This window comes from Hemiscyllium ocellatum, chromosome 6 (assembly GCF_020745735.1).
Source record: "Hemiscyllium ocellatum isolate sHemOce1 chromosome 6, sHemOce1.pat.X.cur, whole genome shotgun sequence".
NCBI lineage: Eukaryota > Metazoa > Chordata > Chondrichthyes > Orectolobiformes > Hemiscylliidae > Hemiscyllium > Hemiscyllium ocellatum.
In genome coordinates this window covers 54,442,673-54,462,598 of record NC_083406.1, presented here as the reverse complement: position 1 = coordinate 54,462,598, position 19,926 = coordinate 54,442,673, and the positions used below count along the sequence as shown (strand labels likewise).

Genomic DNA, 19,926 nt, shown 5'->3' with positions numbered 1-19,926 from the left:
CATCTTTATAATAGGTCATTTGTAGAATTTATGTACATTTCTCCAACAGGAATGATATTGTTTGAAGGAATAATGGGACCATGTCAGGGTTATGATGATTGTCGTGGGGGATTTCAACCTACATAAAGACTGGAAAATCAGATAAGAAAATTTAGTCTAGAGGAATTGTATGTTTGTGGGAGAACTTTTTAGACCAGTATTATATAGCATCAATCAGAGAACAGGCTATACTAGACCTGATTTTGACTAATGAGATAAGATTAATTACTGTTTGATGGAGTTTAATTTAATGTAGTGTTACACTTTGGTAGGGCAAACTAGATCAGGATTTACACAGTTAATGGTAGGGGAGTGTTGTTGAACAGAGGGACCCAGGAGGGCAGGTTCATAGTTACTTGAAAGTGGCATCAATGGTAAACAGGGTGGTGAAGAATGTGTTTGGCACCCATGTCTTCATTCGTCAGAGCACTGAGTATAGAAGTTGGGATGTCATGCTGTCTGCACAAGACATTGGTGAGGCCATTTTTAGAATTGTGCACAATTCTGGTCAACGTGTTAAAAGTAGAAAGGGCTCATAGAGTCGTAGAGATGTACAGAACGGAAACAGACCCTTCGGTTCAACCCGTCCATGTCGACCAGATATTCCAACCCAATCTAGTCCCATCTGCCAGCACCCGGCCCAAACCCTTCCTATTCATATACCCATCCAAATGCCTCTTAAATGTTGCAAATATACCAGCCTCCACCACACCCTCTGGCAGCTCATTCCATACACGTACTGCTCTCTGCATGAAAAGGTTGCCCCTTAGGTCTCTTTTATATCTTTCCCCTCTCACCCTAATTCTCTGCCCTCTAGTTCTGGACTCCCCGACCCCAGGGAAAAACTTTTGTCTATTTGTCCTATCCATGCCCCTCATGATTTTGTAAACCTCTACAAGGTCACCCCTCAGCCTCCGACGCTCCAGGGAAAACAATCCCAGCCTATAAGACCATAAGACCAAAAGACATAGGAGTGGAAGTAAGGCCATTCGGCCCATCGAATCCACTCCGCCATTCAATCATGGCTGATGGGCATTTCAACTCCACTTACCAGCGTTCTCCCCGTAGCCCTTAATTCCTCTAGACAACAAGAATCTATCAATTTCTGCCTTGAAGACATTTAGCGTCCCAGCCTCCACTGCACTCCGTGGCAATGAATTCCACAGGCCCACCACCCTCTGGCTGAAGAAATGTCTCCGCATTTCTGTTCTGAATTGACCCCCTCTAATTCTAAGGCTGTGTCCACGGGTCCTAGTCTCCTCGCCTAATGGAAACAATTTCCTAGCGTCCACCCTTTCCAAGCCACGTATTATCTTGTACGTGTCTATTAAGTCTCCCCTTAATCTTCTAAACTCCAATGAATACAATCCCAGGATCCTCAGCCGTTCCTCATATGTTAGACCTACCATTCCAGGGATCATCCGTGTGAATCTCCGCTGGACACGTTCCAGTCCCAATATGTCCTTCCTGAGGTGTGGGCACCAAAACTGGACACAGAGCCTGTTCAGCCTCTCCCTGTAGCTCAGAGCCTCCAACCCTGGTAGCATCCTTGTAAATCTTTTCTGAACCCTTTCAAGTTTCACAATATCTTTCCAATAGGAAGGAGACCAGAATTGCATGCAATATTCCAACAGTGACCTAACCAATGTCCTGTACAGCCACGACATCACCTCCCAACTCCTGTACTCAATACTCTGACCAATAAAGAAAAGCAGACCAAACACCTACTTCACTATCCTATCTACCTACGACTCCACATTCAAGGAGCTATGAACCTGCACTCCAAGGTCTCTTTGTTCAGCAACACTCCCTAGGACCTTGCCATTAAGTATATAAGTCCTGCTAAGATTTGCTTTCCCAAAATGCAGCACCTTGCATTTATCTGAATTAATGTGCCACAATGGGCGGCACGATGGCACAGTGGTTAGCACTGCTGCCTCACAGCGCCTGAGACCCGGGTTCAATTCCCGACTCAGGCGACTGTGTGGAGTTTGCACGTTCTCCCCGTGTCTGCGTGGGTTTCCTCCGGGTGCTCCGGTTTCCTCCCACAGTCCAAAAATGTGCGGGTCAGGTGAATTGGCCATGCTAAATTGCCCGTAGTGTTAGGTAATGGGGTAAATGTAGGGGTATGGGTGGGTTGCACTTCGGCGGGTCGGTGTGGGTTTGTTGGGCCGAAGGGCCTGTTTCCACACTGTAAGTAATCTAATCTTCTCAGCCCATTGGCCCATCTGGTCCAGATTCTGTTGTAATCTGAGGTAACCCTCCACCTGTCCACTCCACCTCCAGTTTTGGTGTTATTGCAAACTTAGTAACTAAACGTCCTGGGTTCTCAGGACCACATTTTTGTATTGTAATGGTTCTCACCTCACACTTGAAAGGTCCCCAGTTCAGAAAAGGTAGAATAATCATTAAAGCTCAGGAGGACAAATTCTTTCTGTATGTTTGGAATTTTGTGATTGGATTTATTAACAGAAAGAAAAGAAACTAGATTCTTACCCAGGGTGTCCTCGGAAAGAGAGCATGCAATGTTCACTAGTAATTTCCTATCTTTTCAAGATAGGTAGTCACTACAGGTGTTGGGTTGCAACGTTTCTCTTCCCATGACATTTTGATTTAGTCAGCTTCCTTGTTTTCCCATTGGTTTTTGGTTACTGTTACAGAGCTCCTAGTATGCATTTTTGTCACTTGTTCATCTGGTAATTGGTTCCATTAATAAATAAAAGGACTGGATCCTTCCCCAGTGGGGAGTGGAGCTCTGGACGAGGCCTGTGACCAGTGGAGTGCCACAAGGATCGGAGCTGGGTCCATTACTTTCTGTCATTTTATATAAATGATTTGGATGCGAGCATAAGAGGTACAGTTAGTAAGTTTGCAGATGACACCAAAATTGGAAGTGTAGTGGACAGCAAAGAAGATTTACCTCGGATTACAACGGGATCTTGATCAGATGGCCAATGTGCTGAGGAATGGCAGGTGGAGTTTAATTTAGATAAATGTGAGGTGCTGCATTTTGGCAAATCTTAGCAGGGCTTATACACTTAATGGTAAGGTCCTTGACAGTGTTGCTGAACAAAGAGACCTTGGGGTGCAGGTTCATAGCTCTTTGAGAGTAGAGTCGCAGGTAGATAGGAGAGTGAAGCAGGCGTTTGATATGCTTTCCTTTATTGGTCAGAGTATTGAGTACAGGGGTTGGGAGGTCATGTTGCGGCTGAAAAACAAATGGGGTAGGGATATCTAGTCATCACAGATAAGTTGGAATGAGGAGTTGGACCGAAGGGTCTGTTTCCGAGCTGTACGCTCTATGACACTCTGTGGTGGAGGCTAGTACAATTGCAACATTTAAAAGGCATCTGGATGGGTATATGAATAGGAAGGATTTGGAGGGTGCTGGCATGTGGGACTAGATTGGGTTGGGATATCTGGTCAGCATGGACGGGTTGGACTGATGGGTCTGTTTCCGTGCTGTACATTTCTGTGACTCTGTCCTCAACCTGCTGCAAGAAGCCTTTCAACTCGGTTCTTTGCCCTTGAGACAGATAACTCTCACTATCCTATCCCATTCCTTAAAGGCTTCCTTGTTATTTAATATATTTTGAGGCACATTTAAATCCACACCATCTGGATTTGATTCCTCACTCCAGGGGCAGGAACTAACAACTCTTTCCTCCAGTTCCATGTCTCTATTATAGTAAGGTTTCAACATATTTACTTGACATACCCGACACGGTGTTTTACTATCCAGCATCTTAAGGAAGTTGACCTTACTCACTTTTTCCTCAATTTGATCGGGGCCACTAAACCTGGCTTTGAAGGGATCTGCTAATACTGGTAACAATACTAGTATGTTATCCCCATGGGAAAATGTCCGAATTTTAGAGCTTTTATCTGCCATCTGCTTCATTCAATGCTGTGTTCTCTTCAGGTGCTATTTAGTTAACTCACCTGCACAGTTTAATCACTCCCTCACCTTCGTTACATAATCCAAGTGTGAGATCTCTGACTTCAGTCCTGTCAATTTTTCTTTAATTAGTTTCAAAGGCCCTCTCACTTTATATCTGAATATTCAATGGGAGTAAATTGAATAGATTAATTTGTGGCATCTTGAAAGGCAAACAATATGAATGGGATACCTTTATCCCAATCATTCTGATAATTAGAATCCCTACAGTGTGGAAACAGGCCCTTCAGCCCAAAAAGTGCACATTGACCCTCTGAAGAGTAACCCACCCAGATACATTCCTCTGTATTTACCCCTGACAAATGTACCTAACTTACACATGCCTGAACACTACGGGCAATTTAGCATTGCCAATTCTCCTAACCTGCACATTTTTGGATTATAGGAGGAAACCGGAGCACCTGAAGGAAACCCACACAGACACAGGGAAAATGTGCAAACTCTGCACAGACAATCGCCCAAGGTTGGAGTTAAACCCGGGTCCCTGGCACTGTGAGGCAGCAGTGCTAACCACTGAGCCTTGTAGTGAAGGATTTCCCCCTTCTCCCAATTTCTGTCTCTCATGGGATGAAATTCCTGTCAGAAGCTAAATTTCACCTTATGCCCCACTGCATAACCAGAAGAGAAAATGCCGAAAAATCTCAGTAGGTCTGGCAGCATCTGTAAGGAGAGAAAAGAGCTGTCATTTCGAGTCTAACTGACCCTTTGTCAAAGGGTCAAAAGGTCACTTAGACTCACAACGTCAGCTCTTTTCTCTCCTTACAGATGCTGCTAGACCTGCTGAGATTTTCCGGCATTTTCTCTTTTGGCTTCAGATTCCAGCATCCGCAGTAATTTGCTTTTATCCTGATTCCTTCTTTGTTTCGTGAACTGCTGTCTATATGATACTGGTGCCAATTCATTGACACTCAAAATAGCCTGTTTGTAATCTGCAGAATGTCTTGACCCCTCATGTTGACAGTGCTGGAAATACCTCACTAGCTCTGCCTGCCAGCTTAGTCTGAACTCGCATTATCCACAAGTTCTCTGTTTGCCTAACCAGTTTTTCGAAAGAAATAAAGAAGGCTTTGACATCTTCTGAAAAATGGCAGTGTTTTAACAGATTTGTATACGTTTCATGCCTTCTCCCTTAATGTCCATCCTGCTAAATTTCTGGACTAATTCACAAGTTCTGAAGTTCAAATTCTGTCTCTCTCTCTCTCTCTCTCTCTCTCTTTTTTTCTTTTTCTCTCTTCTTTTCACCCCATTTTTTCGCCCTTTTGCTCTCTGTTCTCTCCGTCTTTCTCTTTTTGCTCAGCTCAGTATGTTCTCTCACTTTTTTTTATCTTCTAACTCTAGTTGCCTTGTTTGCAATTTATGTTTTTCTCGGGTTTTTTTTTAGACTGGAGGCCTGTGACTAGTGGAGTGCCGCAAGGATCAGTGCTGGGTCCTCTAGTTTTTCTCATTTAAATAAATGATTTGGATGCGAGCATAAGAGGTACAGTTAGTAAGTTTGCAGATGACACCAAAATTGGAAGTGTAGTGAACAGCGAAGAGGATTACCTCAGATTACAATAGGATCTGGACCAGATGGGCCAATGGGCTGAAAAGTGGCAGATGGAGTTTAATTCAGGTAAATGTGAGGTGCTGCATTTTGGGAAAGGCCAATCTTAGCAGGACGTATACACTTAATGGTAAGGTCCTAGAGTGTGTTGCTGAACAAAGAGACCTTGGAGTGCAGGTTCATAGCTCCTTGAATGTGGAGTTGCAGGTAGATAGGATAGTGAAGAAGGTGTTTGGTATGCTTTCCTTCATTGGTCAGAGTATTGAGTACAGGAGTTGGGAGGTGATGTTGTGGCTGTACAGGACAAAGGCTAGGCCACTTTTGCAATATTGCGTGCAATTCTGGTCTCCTTCCTATCGGAAAGATGTTGTGAAACTTGAAAGGGTTCAGAAAAGATTTACAAGGATGTTGCCAGAGTTGGAGGATTTGAGCTATAGGGAGGGGCTGAACAGGCTGGGGCTGTTTTCCCTGAAGTGTCGGAGGCTGAGGGGTGACCTTACAGAGGTTTACAAAATTATGAAGGGCATGGATAAGATAAATAGACTAAGTCTTTTCCCTGGGGTCGGGGAGTCCAGAACTAGAGGGCAGAGGTTAAGGGTGAGAGGGGAAAGATATAAAAGAGACCTAAGGGGCAACTTTTTCCACAGAGGGTGGTGCGTGTATGGAATGAGCTTCCGGAGGAGGTGATGGAGGCTGGTACAATGGCAACATTTAAGAGGAATTTGGATGGATATATGAATAGGAAGGGTTCAGAGGGATATGGGCTGGGTGCTGGCAGGGGGGAACTAGTTTGGGTTGGGATATCTGGTCGACATGGACGGGTTGGACTGAAGGGCCTGTTTCCATGCTATACATCTCTGTAACTCTATAACTCCACTCCATTTGTTTGTTTCTCAGTTTCACCTAAGTGCTTGACCAACTCCAAACCATTCAACTTTCCTTTTCTTCCAAGTTAAACCGAGTTCTAACCTAATTGGATTTACTAATTCTAAAAGTATATCCTTGTTCTGTCTTTCTAAACTTTCTTGGCAACTTCAGGAAGCATCTTCAAACCCCAGAATCTCTTTAACAATGTTAAGAGCCTGTTTGCACACTCTCGATGTAACCAATCACAAGTAACTGAAACAAAACAAATCTTCTCACCTAAGTTTTATTTAAAGATCTAGGACACTAATCGCCAAATGTTTAAATCTACTGGGATCTTTCTTACCCCAGATCTGATCAAATCCTGGATGACGAGCCTCAAACAGTTACGGAGCAGAGGTTGAACCCGTGTGTTAATTAGATTAGATTAGATTAGATTAGATTCTCTGCAGTATGGAAACAGGCCCTGTGGAGTGCATCATTTCCCCCTCCAACTCTATTTTGATTTAGTCCCTGCCCTCCCCTTCCCTGTTTGATCACACAGCATTGCCCTTTTTGATGTGAAGGGCACTGCTTGTCACTGGCCACTCGGGAGTTTTCCTATTTTCCTGGTGGTGGAAATTGAATAAAGATTTGTACACTTTGTGTCTTTCACTGTGTCTCACAAGAAGAAAAAAAAAGAACAGGAGTGTCCCCTTTGATGTGAAGGGCACTGCTTGTCACTGACCACTCGGGTGTTTTCCCAAATAAAAAAGAAAGAGAAAATAAAACAAAGAAAAAAAAAGAAAAGAACAGGAGTGTCCCCTTGTACATTAACTAATCTATAGTGTCTATGCTTTCCTCATTCACTTACTGTCTCCTCTAATTTGGACCATTCTTCTCCCCTTGCTGGATATGCCCCCTTGGCTCCAGCTACCTGCCAAGTTAGTTGAAAACTCTTATGAACAGCACTAGCAAACTCTTTTCAAGTTACAAGTTCTGGTGTAACCAGTCCATATTGTGCACATCCCACCTTCCCCAAAAATGATTCCAATATCCCAGAAATGTAAAGCCCTGCCTTCTGCACCATCGCTCCAACTACACAGTGCCCAAAAAAGAAAAAGAAAAAAATGGGAACAGGCCCTTTGGCTCAACAAGTCCACACTGACCCTTCAAAGAGTAACCCTCCTAGACCCATTCCTCTACCCTGTATTTACCACTGATTAATGCATTTAACACTGTGGGCAATTTATTTTGGCAAATTCACCTAACCTGCACATTTTTGGATAGCGGGAGGCACCCGGAGAAAACCCGTGCAGACATGGGGAGAACGTGCAAACTCCACACAGTCAGTTGCCCGAGGCTGGAATTGAACCCGGGTCCCTGGCACTTTGAGGCAGCAGTGCTAACCATTGAGCCGACACAGCCTGAAAAGCTTGTCTTGCCTCATTATTTGTTAAAACGTAAGTGATGGAGAACTCTGAATTTCCAGTATTTCAAGAAAAAAAATAATTTATTTTCCTAACTTTAATAATGAATACTTGACAATAAATATTAACAAACCCAAGCCCCCCTTTCGTAATTACTTGCTGTCTGATCCCAACTCTATTAAAAATATGCTGTTCCAATTAGGCACTTATTTCATTAACTTAGTCTCAAAACCACATAGTCTTGATCTTCCACCTGATGAACTCCCTGGGTCATCGTCTTTCTTTTTACTGCGAGAATGTTTTCCATGAAAAGGTACTTTTTGATAGATAGTATTGTTTGATTTCTTTGAGAGCAAGCTGTTAGATAGTGCAATTGCCATACAGCCAACTGCCTGCTGATTGGCAGATCCTCTCTAATTTTCAAAATGGCAGTTTAGTCACCCCCACACCCCACCAAAATGTTGAATTCTTCTAATTTCATTGGTTTCCAGGTGTCAAAACAGTAAAATTCAAACTTCATTGGCTTCTGGTATCCTGGTCATTATTTAAACTAATTGGTTAAGTTTGAATTGTTGTCAAAACAGGACCAAAACTCAGGTACCATTTAACAGCCAATTGTTACATGTATCTATTTTGGAACAGCCCGTTTCCCAGCCTTTCCATTCGGCAGCTGAGCCTGCACTTTAAGTTTACTTCAAAATTCAGAAAGTTTTGTCTAATTTAAAGTAAACATACATGCTTTTGACTTGGTAATACTTGGAAGAATTTTAGCTCTCATAAGAAGTGTTGGAGCAGTATCCAAGAATAGTTTCTACTGAGTTTTATTCATTGAATTGTTCATCTTTAATTTGTTTAAATCTTTTCACATTGTTGCTTTAGTGTGTGCTGAAGATGTGTTCAAATTGTATTGCAAGTTCAGTTATCTTTTTATTTTTCAATTTGCAGCTGGTTAAATCCATTGTTTCGAATTGGTTACAAAAGGAGATTAGAAGAAAATGATTTGTACAAAGTGCCTCCAGAAGATGGTTCTGAGAAATTAGGAGAGGAACTGCAAAGGTATTCCTATTTTTTGCTTTTTCAAATTGTTGCTGAATACATACAAGTGCAATGTGAATAATATATTTAATAGACTATAGCAACAGATGGTGACCCCATAAATATTTTAAAACCACACAGCACCAAGTTATAGTCTAACAGGTTCATCACCTGATCAAGGAGCAGAGCTCCGAAAGCTAGTACCTTCAGTTAAACGTGTTGGACCATAACCTGGTGTTGTGATTTTTAACTTTGTACACCCCCGTCCAACACTGGTATTTCCATACCATAAATATTTGTTAGTGAAGTTCATATATTTTGTACATTTTGGTCAAATTCAGCTATTGCCTTGGCCTGACACTACTTTGGTATTATGCTGTTTGTAATATTACACCCCAGAAATATCAGACCACATTAATAACAAGTCTAGTTCAAATATGTTCTGATGTTAGAAGATGACTTGACTTTGGAATTGCAGTAGAACTTGCATCACCTCCGACACCACTGATCTGTGTTTGAAACTGGGCACTTTTCCTTCCAGTTTCCAGTTGTGCTAGAGATGTTGGAAAATTACTTAAATCTATTTTAACTTTTATGTATTTTTACACTTCACACAAAAGTAGGCAATGGCAAGAACATCTCTGACGATATGACATCATACATACTCCAACCATTAAACTTGGAGATGCACAGTGGTTAGCACTACTGCCACACAGCACCAGGGACCCAGGTTGGATTTCAGTCTTTGGCGACTGTCTGTGTGGAGTTTGCACATTTTCTCCGTGTCTGTATAGGTTTCCTATGGGTGCTTCGGTTTCCTCCCACAGTTCAAATAGGTGCAGGTTAGCTTGGCTGTGCTAATTTGCTCATAGTGTTCAGGGATGTGTAGGGTAGGTTCATTAGTCAGGGTAACTATAGGATAGAGGAATGGGTCTGGGTGGGTTACTCTTCGAAGGGTCAGTGTGGGCTTGTTTCCACACTAAGGATTCAAATTCTAATTCTACAATTTCTTCTGTATGTAACATGAGTAAATAACACTTCAATCATTGCGAATGCATAGGAGTTTTAAGTGATGGCATATTTTATACTGACCTTGACTAAATTCTGTTATTCAGAACAGAACAATCTCAAACTGATATTTAGGGTATTTTCCAGAATATATCTGTGTGGTGAGGCTACCAGCCTTTGTACGTTACCATCATAAGCATCAATGCTAATCCAATATACCTGATGGTTTGAATATTAACTAGTCAACACCCTGTACTTTCTCTCACTGAATGTCCCATGGTTGACAAAGTGGAATGCTAAAAAATTATAACTATGTAAGGCATTCCCGACTTGTGTTATAGAATTTTTGCATTATGTGCCTATATCTTAGGACTGCAGAATAGGTCATTCAATCCCTTGTTCCTAATCCATTATTCAATGAGATTATCGTTGATCTGAGGCCTAACTCCACATATCTGCCTTTGGGCCATATCCCTTAACACCTTTGTTTAACAAAAAAAAAATCTATTGCAGATTTAAATTTATCAGATGATTCTAGCACCCACTGCTATCTGTGGAAGAGAATTGCAAACAACTGAGGATACTGAAGGACAGGATTAACCAATACTTAGATAGCCAACGTCTGACTAGGGATAGTCAGCATGGATTTGTGCATGGGACGTCATATCTGGCAAACCTTTTAGAGTTTTCCAAAGATGTAATCAAAAGGATAGATGAGGGTAGGGCAGTGGATGTTGTGTATATGAACTTTAGTAAGGTTCAAAGTTTTTGGAAGAAGATTTGTAGGTTCGGTGCTCGTTGTTGTGGTTTTGTTTGCCGAGCTGGAAATTTGTGTTGCAGATGTTTGTCCCCTGTTTGGGTGACATCCTCAGTGCGTGGGAGCCTCCTGTGAAGCGCTTCTGTGATCTTTCCTCCGGTATTTATAGTGATTTGTGCCTGTTGCTTCCGGTTGTCAGTTCCAACTGTCCGCCACAGTGGCCGGTATATTGGGTCCAGGTCGATGTGCTTATTAATTTGAATTTGTGGATGAGTGCCATGTCTCTAGGAATTCCCTGGCTGTCCTCTGTTTGGCTTGTCCTATAATAGTAGTGTTGTCCCAGTCGAACTGATGTTGCTTATCATGTTGCTCGGCGAACAGAATCACAACAACAAGCACCCGAGCTACAAATCTTCTCCCAAACTTTGAACACCTACGGGTGAGAGACGCTAAGACAAGCCAGGAAATGGGAATCCTGTACCAATCACCTAAGCGCCACATACAAACAACTCCGGTTCCTGTATGAATGCTAAAAGAATCGAATCCTTCCACCATGTGTCAGATACAGACCACTAGTCAACAACCCACAAACCAGGGACACAGCCAGACAGAACGGATTCAGGATGATCCAGGTAATGGTTACAGATGCACATAACAGACTACACAAATACAGACAAGAAATTGTGTGAAAAAATCGTTAATTTCAAAAACCACCAATCAGGAATGGACCCGGACCATAGACTATAGTACAGAACAGGACCACACACCGCAAAAAAACGTCACTAAAAGAAAAAATGGCAACTAACACAACGAAGAGGACACCACAACACACTCCTGGATTAGAAACCTCTCCCACAGACAGCTCACAGACACGGAAAGAACAATACTGGCCAAGGGACTCAACTACAACCACAGGGACGCCAAGACAGCAGTCTTCCTAGCAGCACTAGAATGCACACTCAGAAACAATGGACTGACAGAAGAGACACAACAAACAGTGAGACAAAGTATCGTACCCCTGATAACAAGGAAAAGGCAAACACATAACCTCAACACCAAGGAGAGGGAAGTACTAAAAGCACTAAGAAACGATAAGAACATAATCATACTACCAGCAGACAAAGGCAGAATGACGGTCATCCTGGACAAAGCAGAGTACATCCAAAAAGCACAACTACTTGCAGATACCAACACCTACCAAAAGAGGGAGTTTGACCCCACTCCACAGCTCACCAATAGGATAAACAACACACTGAGGAACCTACAAAAAAATGGACAGATAACCAGGTTTGACCTACAGAGAATGAAACCTGAAAGCAACCACAACCCCATTTTCTATGGACTACCTAAAGTGCACAAACCAAACATCCCACTCAGACCCATAGTATCACTATCAGGGACACTATCACACAAACTGGCTAAAGAACTACAGCAGAAACTGAAACACCTGATCAGCGGATCCAGACACTCTACACAATCAACACAGGAATTCTTGGACATCATCAGAAATATACACATAGACAAGGAAGAAACCATGGTCTCATTCAATGTAACGGCACTGTTCACCTCTATTGACAAAACCCTAGCCAGAGAAACAATAGCCAACCTACTGGACATACAGAACAGACAACAGGACGGGAAACCTATCAACAAAGACGGCATACTCAACTACTGGACCTGTGCCTCACAACACGTGTCACATTCAAAAATCAAATATATGAACAAATCAACGGCACACCCATGGGCTCACCCATCTCTGGACTCATAGCAGAAGTGGTAATGCAAAGGTTAGAACAAATAGTCTTACCGCAAATTCAACCCAAACTCTGGGTCAGATATGTAGATGATACCTTTGTAATTATTAAAAACACAGAAATAGAGAACACACTCCAGATCATCAATGCCACACTCACAGGAATCCGATTCACTAGAGCGGAAGAAAAGACAACCGACTCCCATTCCTAGACATGATGGTACAGAGATCACTGAACAGAGAATTCACCACAAAGGTATACAGGAAAGCCACACGCACACACAGACCAAGTCCTAAACTACGAAAGCAACCACCCCAACACACACAAAAGAAGTTGCATCAAGACACTGTTCAAAAATGCCACAACACACTGCAGTATACCAGAACTGCAAAAAGAGGAAGAACACCTATACAATGTATTCGCCAAAAATGGGTACACCTGCAATTTCATCAACATATGCCTAAGGGAAAGACAATGGAATGAAGACATGCCACAACCCAAAGGACTAGCCACACTGCCATACATCAAAAACATTTCTGAACTGACAGCCAGACTACTGTGACCACTAGGACTCAGAACAGCATACAAACCAACAGCCACTCTCAGACAACAACTCACCAGGACCCAATACCCAGCATGAGCAAAACCAATGTAGTGTACAAAATCCCATGCAAGGACTGCACAAAACACTACATAGGACAAACAGGAAGACAGCTAACGATCCGTATCCATGAACACCAACTAGCTACAACATGACCAGCTATCCTTAGTAGCCACACACTCAGATGACAAGCAACATGAGTTCGACTGGGACAACACTACTATTATAGGACAAGCCAAACAGAGAACAGCCATTGAATTCCTAGAGACATGGCACTCATCCACAGATTCAATCAGTAAGCACATCGACCTGGACCCAATATACCGGCCACTGCAGCGGACAGCCAGAACTGACAACCGGAAGCGGCTGGTACAAATCACTGTAAATGCCGGAGGAAAGATCACAGAAGCGCTTCACAGGAGGCTCCCAAGCACTGAGGATGTCACCTAGACAGGGACGAAACGTCTGCAACACAAATTCCCAGCTCGGCGAACAGAACCACAACAACTTAGAAAGGTCTTTGACAAGGTCCCAAACGGCAGGCTGGTTATGAAGATAAGGTCACTTAGAACCCAAGGAGAGCTCGCTAACTGATTCAAAATTGACTTGAATTTAGGAAACAGAAGATGATGTTGAAGGTTGTTTCTCGTACTGGAGCCCTGTCACTGGTGGAATGCCATGGTTCAGTGCTGTGATCTTTGTAATTTGTTATTTACATAAATTATCTGGATGTGAGAAGACCAGATAGTTAGCACAGGTTAGTCAAAAAGTGTGAGAGGTAGTGAAGGACATCTGCTTCTGATGAGACCTCTGGCCCCTTTTCTGGGAAAATGGGCAAACCCGGGCGTAGTGGGAAGGTCTTTTGCCCCAAAAGTTGATTTTTTCCTGCTCCTTGGGTGCTGCCTGACCTGCTGTACTTTTCCAGCACCACTCTAATCTCCAGCATCTACAGGACCCGCTTCTGTGTATTGGTCCACCTACCCACAGTTAAAGCAAGCATTATGGGAAGTGCACAGATCAGTCGGAAATGATTTGCACCTGTGCCGGTCAGTCCCCGTTCCATCGTGGGCCTACGAGAACAGCTGCAAGCAGATCTTTGTACGAACTCAGACTTGATGTGGGAGTGGTGTCCAGTCCCGCTAAGTGGTCACAGCCATTGCTCCAGTAGTAGGACACCACACGTCGCATCTGGGACCTTGAATTATCTGACCAATCCATGTTGTTAGTTTTTATACAGGAAGCTACCCGGTCAGGCAAAATCTGCATTCACAGCGCACTGAACTGAGGAGACTGTCTCCCTTCGGTAAAAGTAACATCCCCAGAATAGAGGGTGTAAATGCCACAGAAGCGGTGAAAAAATGAAGTACTGTTCTCCTTTGGGGCGGGTCTACATTCAAGGAGTTTGGAGATGTTCAAGGGCTTAGGATGTGCATGTTTCAGTGATGTGAATATCACCGTGCGCTGTTCATCTTCATCTTGGTGTATGGCACTAAATATAGTCCATGTGTCCCTGTTTGCTCTCAGTTCAGCCATCCATCTTCCTCTTATTTCAGGAGGAAGAGAGGCATAAATAAGGGAACACTGATCCTGCGTGATAGCACTGTATATGATTGCAGTGCATCTTAAATAATCAATAAACCCTTCTGGGCCATCCTTGCGCACGGACCAAAGGCCATGATTAAACACAGCTCCTGAGGTTTGAAGGCTTGCCAGTCGTCAATGAACTGGTCTGCTTAGTCGTCAAGAGCAGCTCCTGGATTGCTAAAAGACCTAAGTGTGTAATTGGCAGCGGGTGGTGGTGGAGGGAAGGGCTCTTTGTCTGCAGGCTGAATTCATCTTGCTTGTCATCTGCGTGTGTGGTTACTAAGGATAGCCGGTCGTGTCGTGCAAAACCAATGTAGTGTACAAAATCCCATGCAAGGACTGCACAAAACACTACATAGGACAAACAGGAAGACAGCTAACGATCCGCATCCATGAACACCAACTAGCCACGAAACAACACGACCAGCTATCCTTAGTAGCCCCACACGCAGATGACAAGCAACATGAATTTGACTGGGACAACACTACTATTATAGGACAAGCCATACAGAAAACAGCCAGGGAATTCCTAGAGGCATGGCACTCCTCCACAGATTCAATCAATAAGCCCATCGACCTGGACCCAATGTACCGGCCACTGCAACAGACAGCTGGAACTGATTACCGGAAGCGACAGATTCAAACCACTACAAATGCCGGGGGAAAGATCACAGAAGCGCTTCACAGGAGACTCCCAAGCACTGAGGATGTCACCTAGACAGGGGACGAAACGTCTGCAACAGAAATTTCCAGCTTGGCGAACAGAATCACAACAACTATCTGTTTCACACAATTCCACAAAGTCACTCAGCATCACCCTCACAATTCACTGTTCTCTCTAGCTTAGTATCATATGCAAATTTAGATTTTGCTTTCAACACTCATCTCTTAGTTGATAATATAAATTAGAAAAAGCAAGGGTCCCAAAACAGATCCTTAGGGAACACCATTTTAAACTCCCCTCCAGCCTGCAAAATCCCCATTTATACTTAGCCTCTGTTTCCTATCTTTTAGCCAACTTCTAGCCCATTCTGCCAAGGGATAATCAATCTCAAATATTTCTGATTGACTAACCAACCTTCCACGTGTTTTCAAATGCTTTCTAAAAGTTCACATTTGCAATATCCACTGCCTGTGTCACCTTGTCAAAAAGTCAAATTAAACTTGCCAGACATGTTTGCCCTTGACACAACCATGTTGACTGTCTTGTATAACTTGTATTTCACTAAGTTTGTATTTACCTTTATCCCTTATTCTGGTCTCCATCAGTTTTGGCACTATTGATGTTTCCTGGATCATCTTTTGCCCCTTTGTTAAACAATAATGTTGCATTTGCATTTCTCCAGAACCCTGGGATTAATCCTGTATTCAGAGAGGCCTAGAATTTTTTTGTCAGCAGCTACACGATTTGCTCCCTTCCCTCTCTCGGTAATCTAAGCTGCATCTCATTCGGGCCTGGCGACTTCTCTGCCCGGAGTGCTGCCAACCTTTTTCAAACACCTCTTCGTTAGCTGTGACTCAGTTGCAAAACACCCAAGTTGTCGACTGGGCCATTATAATCATCTTCTGATTTGTTTAAGACAAAAACAAAGTATTCACTTAGTACCCCTGCCATACATTTTGCTTCAGTAAACAGTTTATTTTGCTGGTTTCTGATGGGCTGCACTCTCTCCTCTGCTAATCTTTTATTGTTGGTATGTTTGAAGAACGTATTACTATTTGTTTTAGTGCAGCCTGCTATTCTTTCCTTCTGCTTCCTCTTAACCTTCCTTATTCCAACTTTAGACTCTGTCTTGCATTTGAGATACTCCTCCTGATTTCTATAGCTATTAATATTCTGATATGCATTATGTACCTTTTTTTTCCCCTTATTTTGTCATCAGTGTCTTTAATCATCTAGAATATTCTTGCTTTGGGTACTTCATATTTATTTCCCATGAGTATGTACCCAGCTTGCACCCATTTTCGATCTACTATTTTATCCATCAAAGTGCATACAGTTTTCTCCAGTTCAACTTTCAGACCCCTACAATTTGCCCTTTTCCAGTCTGGGTTCTTAACTTGACTAGTTTTTAATTTTTTCCAACTTCATATTGGATTGCAGAGTAATTGGAAATGCATGGTAAATCAAGCTGTCAGAATGACTTTGTGATGTTTGATAGATCTGTTGGAGTTGTTTGTTGAACTTGCTTGTTACCTCATCAAAGGGTCTGACATGGAAGTGCCGATGTTGAACTCTAGTGGAAAAAGTCAGAAGTCACACGACACCAGGTTATAGTCCCAACAGGTTTATCTGAAATCAGAAACTATTGGAGCACTGCTCCTCTGTCAGGTGAAGTCACTTCACCTGACTAAGGAGCAGAGTTCCGAAAGCTTGTCGTTTCAAATAAGCATATTGTACTATAACCTGGTGTCATGTGACATCTGACTTCAGAAGATGGTCAGTGGACGCGATCTATTTGGTTTTTCAGAAGGCTTGACAAGCTGCTGCACATACACCTGCTAAATAAGATAATAGGACATGGTGTTAGCATGGATAGAAGATTGGCTGACTGGTAGAAGAGCAGGGTGGGGACATAGGAGTCTTTTTCAGGATGGCAATCAGCGACTTGCGGAGTTCTGCCAGGGTCAGTGTTGGGACTGCAACTATTCTACAACAAGCTGACCTTCCCTGTATCATTGGATTCCACATGTTCATCTTCCTTGTTTGGATATTTATCCAGCCGTTTCATTCTGTCCCAAAACTTTGTATGTAGGAGGGAACAGATTGAATCGGATTCCTCATCTCGGCTGCAAACTAGACTGTCTATCAGTTGAACTATTCAGTCACCTGTTCTTATCAATTTTCTAATTTGCTTACCATTCCCCCTCTTTTCTTGGAGTATCATCAGGCACCATGATACTCTGATTTTGCCTCATCCAATCTCAACTTAGTTGTGTTGCTTGTTAGATAGATTCAAGGAGTCCTGGGTTTCCTGGATCTGCAGTCTCTCTTCCTTTCGATGAATGACAACCTGCTATCTTGCTATCTCTACACTCTTCCTTGCCTGTCTATCATGATGTGGAGTCACCATACTTCTGACACGACTGTTCCAGAAACCCCTCTGCTGCTTGGATGGTGTGAGTGAAGAGATTTGCTGCTTCAAATTAGCCACATGTTGTTTGAAGACTGCTACCCTCCATCACTTCATATAGATTTGACTGTCCTGGATATCTTGTGGAACCAAAATGTCTGACATCTTGCATGCCACACACATCACAAACTTTCCCAGAGTCCCTGCCATCTTTACTGGACAATTAGATGCACATTGCTCTGCTGTCCTTAAGCCCCAACAAAATTTTTTAGCGGCCCCTCTTACACTTTTTTTTTGCGGCATGGAGGGAAACACTACAGGAATGTAATATTCCGACTTCACTGTTTTTGGACACCAAATCCTCCTGTTCTCAGTTGTGGGGTGTGAGCCAAAGTCTCCCAGAATCCTCCTGAGTCACTACTCACTGCTGCCTCCCAACTGAGTGTTAACATATAAAGCTGTCCTGAATACACTTCAAGAAATATGCCTCCTCTGAACCTTTTACATTATGACTATCCCAGTTAATGTTGGGATTGTTGAAATTCCCCAACACCATGTCAATCCACATCCTTAACTCCTCTGTTTTACCAATAATGCTCCTAGCTTGAAAATAGAAGTCATCCAGCCTTGTGTTACTCCTATGAAACTCAACATGGCTAAGCTCTCATTGTCTTGGTTCCTTTCCTCTATTTGACTGGTAAGTTCTGAGGCAGGTATAAAAGAATCTGAAAGATCTCTGCTTTATACACAAGGGTTTTGATACCAGCATGCATGTCTTGGTCACCTAAGACGCTCATCCTTAAGCATTCAAATGTGGTGCTTGCAGATTGGATGTGATGTCAGTCTTAGATGAGATGCAGCTTAATTCAGAAGTGGGCCAGAATGTGACCTGGGATGGGTTGATAAAGGATTTGAATGCATGGAATGAGCTGTGAAAGAAAGTGGTGGAGATGGGTACGATTACAACATTAAAAAGAATTCTGGATGGGTCCATGAAGTGGAATGCTTAAAAGCGATATGGGCCAAACGCTGATAAATGGGACTAGATCAGTTAGGATGTCTGGTTGACGCAGACAAGTTGGACTGAAGGATCTATTTCTGGACTGTATGACTGAGTCCTCTTAAGATTGAGACCAATTCTTTGATACTGTGGGATATTGTGTTAGAGACTATCTTTATTAACTCGCTCACTATATTCATTAATATTGGTTTCCCGTTCATTCATTCATAATCCTTTACTAATCTGTTATTTACTTTAACATGGTTTCATTCATTCATTCATAAAACAGCGGTTCTGTAGTATCCAAATTTAAAAGCAACCCTTTTAAACATATTACTGCACTTCCATACCTTGTCAGCCCTTATTACAAGCAGTGTTTCAGCATATAGAACAGTACCATCCCCATCAAGTCTCCATGAAACATTATAATATTAATCAACCAAACCCTAGACCTGAATAGATTAAGTACCTGTTAAATACCTTTTAACTGGGCCATTATCCCTTTATGAAACTAACTGACAAAACAGTGTTTCCATAAAATTGCATGAATGAATGAGACTCATACCAACAAATAGTGAATACATCTCACAATCCAGCTGCAATAATCAGTTTAATATCCTTTATTATATAATTGTGTTTAAGTGCATTTAAAGCTATTTAGAGCATATAGGCCTAGCATTTTTACTAATATTTGCTAACCTAAAAGACAAAAGGACTAACACCTCCTAATTATACAAGCAGACTGGACAGACATCCCATCAGAAGTAGCAGCCAGCAAATTGGAACATGTTTTAACCCATCTCCTGTCTCCCAGGACAGAACCCCTCCAAACCTTTGCATACTCGAGATTAAAAAAAGTAACACCATTGTAATGGAGTTTTAATACATGTGAGAACAGTGTATAAAAGAGTTCTTGTAAGAACTATTTCAAGACTCCAGCTTCAATGTCTACCACACCAGGAGGAGATTAGGGTATTTCCTGAAACACTACCTCGTTGACAATTGTATTGTACTTTAGGAGTTCTTTGAAGGATTGTCTCCTTTGGAGACTTCTGTTTTCACTGCCTTTCAAAAGGACCCCATCCTTAGTCTGCACTAGTTTGAGGCTAAGGGTCTGGTGGGACTGAAGAAATCCTGGGTGTTATGCTTGTCAGCAAGGAGATGCAGTTATTTATCTTTCTCAGTCCACCTTTGGGTCTTGATTTTTTCTTGTTGTTCTTTGTAACTCTGCTATTTCTATTCCTTACATTGCCTCACTGGTGATGTTGTGACAGGCTTAGAGAGCTTTCTTCCTTAAGTT

The 19,926-nt window shown here is 42.5% G+C and overlaps 1 protein-coding gene across 3 annotated transcripts in view; it reads left to right on the top strand.

The window, feature by feature from the left end:
* abcc4 (ATP-binding cassette, sub-family C (CFTR/MRP), member 4) overlaps positions 1–19,926 on the top strand; it is a 472,542-nt gene that overhangs the window by 4,339 nt on the left and 448,277 nt on the right. For all 3 annotated transcript variants that reach the window (XM_060825961.1, XM_060825960.1, XM_060825959.1), the window contains exon 2: positions 8,759–8,869. In XM_060825961.1, coding sequence (XP_060681944.1) covers positions 8,759–8,869 — 111 coding nt within the window. The remainder of the gene's footprint in view (positions 1–8,758; positions 8,870–19,926) is intronic.